The 10,740-nt window shown below is 39.6% G+C and overlaps 1 protein-coding gene across 9 annotated transcripts in view; it reads right to left on the reverse strand.

Moving 5' to 3' along the window:
- PTPRM (protein tyrosine phosphatase receptor type M) overlaps positions 1–10,474 on the reverse strand; it is a 766,944-nt gene extending 756,470 nt beyond the window's left edge. For 7 of the 9 annotated variants that reach the window (XM_032777089.2, XM_032777088.2, XM_032777087.2 and 4 more), the window contains exon 1: positions 10,303–10,473. In XM_032777089.2, the coding sequence (XP_032632980.1) occupies positions 10,303–10,417 (115 nt within the window). In that variant the 5' untranslated portion in view covers positions 10,418–10,473. Of the gene's footprint in view, positions 1–10,302 lie in introns of all 9 variants that reach the window. The other 2 variants (XM_032777081.2, XM_032777080.2) reach the window with 1 other exon arrangement.
- Between the last annotated feature and the right edge of the window lie 266 nt (positions 10,475–10,740).

Genomic DNA, 10,740 nt, shown 5'->3' on the forward strand with positions numbered 1-10,740 from the left:
AAGCAGCCACGCATCTGAGGCCTGGTCTACACTGGGGGGAGGCAAGAGTCAATCTAAGATATGCAACTTCAGCTACAAGAAAAGCATAGCTGAAGTCGACGTATTTTAGATCGAATTAAAAAATTACTTACTTTGCATCTCGTGGCACTGGATCGATGGCCGCGGCTCCCTCGTCTACTTTGCTTCCACCTCTCGCACTGCTGGAGTTCAGCAGTCGATGGGAGAGTGATCGGGGATCGATTTATCACATCTACACTACACACGATAAATCGATCCCCGATAGATTGATCGCCACCCACCAATCCAGCAGGTAGTATAGACGTACCCCAAGAGTAGCATGCTGCCCTCAGCCCATGCAAAGAACTCCCACTGACATCAATGGGATTACTGATGCAGATGGAGGACAGTATGTATCTTGAGGAGAAAGGCAGAATGCTGGCTGCTGATGATTTAAATGCAAAAGTTGGTACTTTCTCCAGTACTGAATATCTTTTTCCATATGGTAAAGCCTGAAAAACAGAATGGGTTTGATCTTAACACAATGGTTTACGCCAAAACTTGAAGATATATTCATACAATCATCTGAAACTTGTGATTGTGGGTTTATTTTATGATCACAAACGAATACCAACCACTGTAGAATAATTTAGAAGGATCAGCTCACTCAGCTGTTCGGATGGATGACTTAAACAAGTCCAAAAAAAACTCCAAAAAAACCAAAATGCTTTCAGCTATATCAAGGAAAATGCAAAATATTGCCCTAAGGGAAAATGTGAACCACGCACTGTTTCTAGAAGATCTGGGTCTCTAAACCAGGGTATGGATTACAATGATCTATAAAGTATGGAAATATATGTATTAGAAATGGAAATTAATTATTCAGTCAAAGCCAAATCAGATTCTAAGGCCAGAATGAACTACTGTGATTATCTAGTCTGACCTCCTGTATAGCACAGACCTTAGAACTTTCCCCAAAATAATTCCTAGAACATCTTTTTAGAAAACTATCCAATCTTGATTTAAAAAATTGTCAGTGAAGAAGAATCCACCACAATCCTTGGTAAATGGTTAATTACCCTCATTAAAAATTCACATCTTATATGCAGTCTGAATTTCTTTAGCTTCAACTTTCAGATCCACTGGATCATGTTTTACCTTTCTCTGCTAGATTGAAGTACCCATTATTAAATATTTGTTCCCCACGTAGATACTTGTAGACTGTAATCAAGTCACCCCTTAATCCTCTCTTTGTTAAGATATTTAGATTGAGCTCCTTGGGTCTCTCACTGGGAGACATGTTTTCTAATCTGTTAATCATTCTCATGGCTCTTCTCTGAACCCTCTCCAATTTAAAAATACCCTTCTTGAATTATGGATACCAGAACCAGTAATTCCAGTAATGATCACACCAATGCCAAATACATGATAAAATATCCTCTCTACTCCAGTCAAGATTCCCCTGTTTATGCATCCCAAGATAACATCTTTTGGTCACAGTATCACACTGGGAGCTCATGGTCAGATGATTATCCACCATAACCCCCAAAGGTTTTTCAGAGTCACTGCTTCCCAAAATATAATCCCCCATCCCACAAGTATGGCCTACATTCTTTGTCCCTAACATTTAGCCATATTAAAACGTATATTGTTAGTTTGTAAACTGGGTGCAAGCAATCTGGATTGCTCTGAGTCAGTGACCTGTCCTCTTCATTATTTACCACAAGCTGATGCACAAGAACAGATCCATGATAAATATCACAGGGCAGAATACTTTATAAATTCCATTATTCTCTTGGGGTGCATAAGTATGCTGAAACTCTCTCAGACTTTTTCCAATTTTTATTTCAAGGGAAGAATTTTACGTTAAAATCAGCATGACTGCAAATGGTTATTATAAATAAGGAATCTATGTAAGTATAGTTACAGCACAAAGTTTCAAAAAGGTCTTCAAAGTCAAATCCATTCTCTCCATTTTTTTTAAATAAAGCCAAAGAATTATATAAATTAGTTATTTAAGGACATTTTTCAAAGCATCTAAGGACTTTAGAAGCACAAGTCCCGTAGGAAGTCTCCCTCTTAATAAATATGGTACAAACTGCTCATAAATAATAATCATATGTATTATACTTCATGTAGAAGTACATTTAGGAGAAATTACACCAAAATAGAGTGAAGAAACAAGTAATTAGATATTACTTAATTGAAAGCAAAAATACAAATGTCATGCTATTGCCCTACAAAAGAATGTCATAAAAGGACAGTTATAACAAGAATAGATGCATACTGCCGGAAAAAACCCTCATGAAGCTACAGCTTTTGGTGTTGCATATTAGGACACCTAGGTTCAGAAACAGAGTCCAAACGTGTGCAGAAAATAAGTTTCTTAAGGAGGACATTGTTTTCATGGCTTTCTACACATTAATCATTAATATCACACGACACATGCAAAAAAAAAAACAACCAACTGCTACTATGTAAAGCTGTTGCAAAACAAAGTTTTGACTAATCCTCAAGATTATTTTGTATACTATGAAAAAGACAAGGCCTGTACAAAATTAATAATAAAAACATTTCAAGGCATGTCTTCTAGCTGTTATTTAATACTTTTATTCATATAAGACAGGGGTCAGCAACCTTTCAGAAGTGGTGTGCCGAGTCTTCATTTATTCACTCTTATTTAAGGTTTCAGGTGCCAGTAATACATTTTAATATTTTTAGAAGGTCTCTTTCTATAAGTCTAGAATATATAACTAAACTATTGTTGTATGGAAAGTAAATAAAAGTTTTTAAAATGTTTAAGAAGCTTCATTTAAAATTAAATTAAAATGCAGAGCCCCCCGGACCAGTGGACAGGATCTGGGCAGTGAGAATGCCACCGAAAATCAGCTCTTGTGCCACCTTTGGCACCCATGCCATAGATTGCCTACCCCTGATATAAGAAATCTTTTATACACTCCCTCCCTTCCCCCTCTATGGATTTCACCAATTTTTTCACAAAGCTCTGGAAATCTCACATTTCCCCTTCCCAATCTCATAACTTTAATCCTACTGTCTGTAGAACTTCCCTTTAACATTACCATTACTGTGTCTCAGTAAACCAGGACAGGACTCTGGTCCTTACCATCACTCCTTAACTGGCAAAGGGTCACTGCAGAGTAACAGACACTATTCCCCGTTCTCTGCAGCTAACAGATACTCAAGTTTCATAAAGCTTAAAAATTCTTTTGGATTTGCTCTATTAGTCTTAGAAATGTCAATAAAAAATCCTGTACATAGACATATATTTCTCTCTACATTTTTTGTAGCACAGTGCAGGCAGAGATTTATCCATGCAATTCTTAGTAAACTTAATGCAACTCAAAATGACTAAAACCCTACACAACACTCAATATCCACTCCACAGCCATTCCAAAATCAATTTAGAATTCAATTGTCGGGACATCAACCTTTAAAAAAAAAAAAAAAAAAAGTAACTTTGAGCAAATACTTTAACTGTTATTGAAGACGGATTTATGAATCTATCCAGAGGCATAAAATGAAACCTTACAATACTTCCCCAGCATACATGTAAGATATTCTTGTCAGTTACTACTTCTACATTTAAGCCACTAGCAAATATTAGCACTTTTTTGTAATCTTATTATAGGCACTGCATTTACTACACAGGCACATTCATCCTCCATTCTCTGCTTTTTGTTGAGTCAAATGCTGAATGTCACTAGAACATACTCCAAGAAAGCTGCCTTTTTGCAAAATTAACCAACAGCTAACCTGTATAACCTCAAACCTGTGCTTGCAAATTACTGTCAAATCAGAGTTTTATATGGCTACAAAGACACAGTATTCTACACTTCGACCAAGCTCAGAAAACCCAGTTTACAATCCTTCATCTTTCTTTGCTTGGAAAAAGTGGATTTAGAGATGCAGCTACACCTAGTGATCAGCAACAGATCATAGCAGGCAAAACACTACTACTAAAAACACCAGCAATTTTGCAGAGGTGAAATCAGAAAAGGGAGGTAGGGGGAAGCTGAAAATAATGGAGTGGGAGAAGTAAAACAGTAGAATTGTTATTAACAAATGATTTTTAAAAAGGAATACCAAACTTGTCAGAAAGATTTTGTCCTTAACATATGAATTGATAAGGTTACACTATCAGTGAACTGAAAAAGAAAAAAATATTAAGCTTTAATTTTATTACAACAGTATACAAACAGCTTACCATGGCTAGAATTTTCAAAGCTATGTATCTTTTAAACTGTTTAGTGCTAATGTCACATTTAGGAAGTCTTACAGTTCTAGATGTTTGTCATTACCCAAGGCAAAATTGTTAAAACATCAAATAAGTATTTTGGCAATAGCCCCTAAATTAAAAAAAAATTCTCTCAAATGATTCATTAATATAAAATTACAAGTGATCTAGAGGACTGGTGTATGGGTCCCAATCCCACTGACTTCAATAGGCTTTAGATCAAGTCCATGGAGATTACTTCTCCGGATTGCCAAATCAAATCCATACCAGTTATCTTCAGATGCATGGTCAGTGATTTATGTGAAGTGAGCTGATTGTCTCAGTCCAATTTCTAGTGAGCAGGGCAGGTGCACACATTACAACTGGTTGGCACACTTATCCATTATCCCTGATGATGAATGAATACGCATGGAAAATGAACTACCTTCAATACATCCCAGTAATGTAATTTGACCGTGACTTGGAAGGGGTGTGAAGAAGTTTACTCAATTCACCCTGCACATATTCTGTGGCTAGACAGGGGATTCAGTCCTTATTGCTGTCAATCCAGCAGCTTCCATGAGCATTAAAAATACTACTTTCAAAAATATTATATCCTGCTGGGTTGTTTCAAGAGACTGTAATTTTTGTTCCCATGGATTCTGATGATTCAACTGTGAGACCAAAGAGACATTATAGGAATTTTTCAGTGTCATAACCTTCTTGTAATATCTTGTAGGGTATACTTTCTATCATTTATTATCATAATAATACCACCATCTTAATCAATGACTTAAAAGAAAAGCTTTAATTTTTAATAAATAACACAACACTAAGACTGATATGGTTTTATTTAACTTATGATATGCACAAAAGGTCAGAATAGCAATAATGGTTAGAAAAATATGAACACTTTCTTTTTGTAGAAATACCTTTCTCACATAAAATATTAAAGCTTAATACCTAAATAATTATTTAATATGAAACATCACAAGTATTGTTTCAGTTTACAGCAAAAGATGTGTTTATATTTACATCACTCAGGAGCACTTGTTTATGATTTCAATTTTTTTTAAATAATTATGCACTTAGGGCCCGATCCTTCAAAACATACATTTGCAACTTTACTCACAAAAGTAGCCACACTGAAATCAATCAGATACCATTTACACATGGTGACTCCTGAGCCACGTCTAAACTACGCGCCGTATCGACGCGTTAAAATCAATTGCTCTGGGATCGATATATCGCGTCTAATCTAGATGTGATATATCGATCCCTGAGCGCGCTTATATCGATTCTGGAACTCCACCAACTCCAACGGAGTTCCGGAATCGACATGGCGAGCAGCGGACATCAATCCCGCGTGGTGAAGACGGGTGAGTAAATCGATTTTAGATATTCAACTTCAGCTACGTTATTCACGTAGCTGAAATTGCATATCTAAAATCGATTTTATCCCGTAGTGTAGACCAGCCCCCTGGAGTTAACAGCAGGAGGACCTTAGATTGCAATGGCTTTGGTTTGGTTTACTGAGGCCTGGTCTACACTACAAACCTTTGCTGTGTTGGCCAGAGTTGTATGTAGTGAGAAGTGATCTTTGAATGACATAGCTGAGCTAGCAGAAACCCCTACTGTAGACACGGTTATACTTTTGCTGGTATAGCTTATTTCACCTATAAGGAATGGGAAGAAGGGCAGACGGGCACTAGACTGGAATAGGTTTATACTGGCAGAAGTGCACTTCTGCCAGTATAACCTATATCCAAAGCAGTAGTGCTGTGCAGGTATAACATACTAGTAAAGCCTTTCAAGTGTAGGCCTGGCCTAATTTACAAAAGCAAAAAAACAAACTTAAATCAGGTTTATGTTCTATCAACATCTACATATTTCACTGTACCAGAATTTTCATTTCAGCTAAGAGAGCACCTATGGATCTGAGTATATCTTCTTTCTTTTCAGTGACCAAATATCAGTACTATCCCTATGAAGTTTAAAGCCCAGTGAGTCAACTGTTCCCTTATGAGTGCTGATTACTGTGTGTTATTGCAGATTTTATTGTGAAAAATTTGAGATTCCTATTTACATAGTCCCTGCTCAAAGACATGAAAATGTGATAGGCAAGGCAATAATTTCCAATTTTTGTAAGGCACTTTATTTCAAGTTATTTTCTTCATAATCAGAGTTAGTACTGGCACCAGACAAGTTACCCCTGACCTATTTAAACACACTTTTCAGCTAGACTTTTTGTTGTTGTTTTAAACTGCAGTTGGACTCATCAGATATAGGTGGAAAAAAAACAAATTATGGGTAAAAAATTAGTTGACCTACAACTTGACAGTCAATTTCTACAACAACAACAAAATACCGTATAATCTAATAATAGGCCTCTCTCTAGGACAAGCCTGGGTTATAAGCAAAAAGTACCAATTTTAGCAGGATGTGTGTATTTAAGTTCATGAGAAATGTGATGCTTTTATAAAAATGCATAGATTTTGAATTCTACTACGTCTCTACCTTCAATTTCAGTTAAGCATTTTTATATTTGACTGAGCTCATCATGTCTAGACCTTTTCATTTTATATAAAAGGCGACATTTAGGCTTACAACATTCTTTGGAACACTACAGCTTCCATCATATTTTTGTTTGACCCATATCATTTTCAGAAATAGTTTGATTTTTCTAGTCTGAGTAATCTACCAAAGAGACGAAAGAAGAAATACTATGAATTCAAATTAGGATTTCATATAATCACAATAAACCTACCTCTCAGTGTTTACAAACTTTTGTAATTTTAGAAATCAGTCTTCATATAAAAGCAGCAAAGAATCCTGGGGCACCTTATAGACTAACAGATGTTTTGGAGCATGACCTTTTGTGGGTGAATACCCACTTTGTCAGATGCTGCATCTGATGAAGTGGGTATTCACCCACGAAAGCTCATGCTCCAAAACGTCTGTTAGTCTATAAGGTGCCCCAGGATTCTTCGCTGCTTTTACAGATCCAGACTAACACGGCTACCCCTCTGATACTAGTCTTCATATAGGGCCATTAAATACATAGTCAAACTAAAATGAAGAAAAACCTGTTAAATTATTAAGGGAAGTAATTATTTTAAAAATTAAAGTGCTTCTCAAAAAAAGACTACTGTAAGGACTAATACACCATTTACACCATGCTTTTGAATAACAATCCTAGGTTGGTTTGTTTTTAACTGCTCCAGATAACCAATGTTTTCTTTTTAAATCAGATATCTTTGTTATTGTTTCCTGAGTTTTAGTTCTTACAATCATTTTCATCTTAATTGATGAACCTAGAATTTCAGATTCGTCAATTAAGACTGTCACAGAAACCCTATTTTTATTAACTGTTAAGCTAATTTCAGAAGATTACCTGAAAGCTTCAAGACTTTAAACAACAAAAAGATCTGCTTTCTCCTTAGTTCCCAGATAAGAAGATGAACACCCGAAGACATCAGAATGAACTTCTGTAAGTCAGTGCAAAAATAAAGATGAAAGCACAACTTGCAAAGATTACTTTTCCAGTCCGTTGCTATTCTTTGCTTAAAAGATTGTATCTTTGCTTTTTTAATAGTGTGATCACATAGTTCACTTTTATGGCAGGAGACAGGCAACTACACAACTCATAGACAAACTGTATTGTAATGTATCATCAATGGGACTGATGCATCAAGCTTTTAACAAAGCAACAGCAACCATTTTTTCACAGGGCATACAAAGAGCAAAAATAACCCCTAAACACTTTTTATGATGCAGTATCACAATGGCAAAAATCATCAATTTTTTTCTTAGTAACTGCACGGTAATTCATGCCTTACCTTTAGATATACACAAAAAATAACCATACAGAGTAGGCCAAATTCTGTGCTCAGTTATATCCACTGGCCCATTAGGCTTTAAAAAAAAAAGAAGTTTCATGCAACACTCCAAAGCCCAGCCAGTTCACAGAGAGTGCTATATAATTATACAGTTGAACTAACTCTATGCATAGGACATTAAAGCAACATAAAAACATTTCTGAATAGTTTGTGTTCCACATCAGGATCTTCTTCTCAGCATGTGGTAATGTAAACTAATACTATAACCAAGAGCAACAACAAGACTAAGGCAGGACTGTACTGAAGCAAGATGAACAGCACTTAAATTTTGACCCTAATGCAAGTATTAACACATCCTTGCATGCAACTAAATTAAAAATCTAACAAAAGGATAGTTGCCCTAGTTTAACTTTAAACAAACTGTAATAAGATCATGCAGGTACAGAGTGCATTATGGATTTATCTTAATAAAGTGAGACTTGTTGTCAACATTTACTTGGTCCTGCCTCAGCGCAGGGAGACGGACTTGATGACCTCTTGGCGTCCCTTCCAGTCCTACACTTCTATGAAGTCCAAACCCTAGATTTCCAACATTAATGAGTTTTAGCACTAATATACATGAGTTCAGTTCTATAACTCACTGCTCAGGATAACCTCATCCTAACAAGATTACTGGAAGAGGTATCATCCTAATGCAATCCTCAGGACCATTTCCCCCTCTTCCCTCCCTCCCCCACACACACTTGAACCCTCGGGCTTATCTGCAAATGTTCAAAAGAAACTAGAGGGAAAACAGCTTGAATATACAGTGTCCTCGAAATGTACCACTGAACCAGAATAAGTTTATTTTTAAAAAATCCTTTAAGCACAAAACTTGGCTGTACTATAGGCTGCAAGCAAGCAACATGTAACGTACAAAATACAAACCACCCAGCAACCTCAGAAATAAGTCAAGCAGAGAGCACTACTCCGGACCAGAAAGCACATTTAGCATGAAGTGAAGGCCAGATGTCTTAAATGCACTAATTTCAAATTTAAAAAAAAAAAAAAGAAAGAAAGAAAGCTGACGTTACTCATTCCTGCTAAATAAATGTACAAAACTGTTTCACAACCCAACTTTCCACCCAGAATTATAGGTTTCTTTAATATACATTTTAAAATATAAGATGGATTTTGTTATGGATCGGGGAGTAAAAACATAGACCAATGAAGACGTTGAAGGGCAAACCTGAAATTGCAATTAAAAACAAAAGAAAAAAAAGTTCTTTTCTGGAGTTGCTCCATGGACATAAAAACCTAGCATATCTAGGACACACAGAGTTTTCCCCCTTTCCTAGGATTTTCACTATAGGCTGAAGACTCTTCTTTGCTTTTAAAAGGGGCCTTCCCCTGCTTTTTAGACTGATCAACTGCTGTCACTGCACAATCGCACTTAAATGCAGTGCGAATTTTTAAGTTAATACTGAAGCTTCAGCTTTGATGACGGGACAAACTGATGGGAAAGAAGGAGGAAGAGCGATGCGGGGGGAGCGGCGCTGGAAGTTTGCTGTTGCCCCTCCGTGCATTGTTTTCTGGAGACAGGGTGCGGCTCTCAGACCTGCCTGGTGGAAATCAAAAGTTCTCTTTCTCCCAAATTTTCAGCGGCTGCTCGGCTGTCTATTGCAACTCCAACCCACTTCGCAAGCAACCCCTGCCCGCCTCCCTCCCGGCCCAAGCCCCAGCCCAGCCGGCTGCCAGCATTCCGCTAAGCGCAGCGTGCTGCACCCTTGCTTGTCACCTTGTAGCACTCGTGCCCGGCCAGGACGTGCCCAGGAAGAGACCCAGCCCGTTTGCACTCCGCGCACCCCCCTCCGCCTCCAAGTAACCGCGGGCGGCAGGAAACCTGGAGAGACTCCAAGGAAAAGAAAAAGATCCCCCAACAATAAAATAATGTAAACCCCCCCGCCCTTGCGGCTCTGCTCCCAGCCGCCTCTAGGTGCGGTGCGCCGGAGGGGAGGGGCTCCGTCCCGCTAGACTCCAAACAACTCAGCACCTTTCCCTCTCTGTTCTCCACCGGGGCACGAAGCGCCCAATCTAACGGGACCGGTCCGCACTGAGCTCCCCTCCTCCCCCTCCCCTAGTTCCCGGGGCTGGACTGGCGTCCACCACCGCTCCTAGGCTCACACTCCGCGGGCAAACCGGCTCCCCACCGCAGCCTCCCAGCCGGAGGGGCACGGGGGAGGCTCCTCTTACCTGTGAAGGGCTCCGCTCCGGCTGCCAGCAAAAGTCCAGCCAAAGTCAGCAGGCAAGTTCCAACTTTCCCCATGTCTCCCCCGCTCCGCGCGCGGCTCCGCGAGGTGCAAGGCATTTGGGCGCTCGCAGGCGCCCCACTACCGGCCAGCCGGCTCCCGGGGGCAGGCTGGAGCCGGGCGGGGTGCGGCGGCGGGGCGGGGCTGTCTCTGGGGCGCTGTTTTCCTGTTTCGGGGGCAGCGGGGGGTCGCAAAGCCGCCTCCCAGTCCCGCCGCTGCCCTCGCCTGGGAGTCCCGTCCCCGCCTCCTCCAGCCCGCCGCTCTCCGTCCTGTTGCGCAGCCCCAGCCCTGCAGCCTCAGCTCTTCGCTTTGCTCACCTCCCTCTCTGCCTCGCGGTGCCCCCGGCAGGCGGGCTAAAGACAGCGCTGAAGTCACGCCCAGC

This window comes from Chelonoidis abingdonii, chromosome 2, assembly GCF_003597395.2.
Source record: "Chelonoidis abingdonii isolate Lonesome George chromosome 2, CheloAbing_2.0, whole genome shotgun sequence".
In the NCBI taxonomy this organism is placed as follows: Eukaryota; Metazoa; Chordata; order Testudines; family Testudinidae; genus Chelonoidis; species Chelonoidis abingdonii.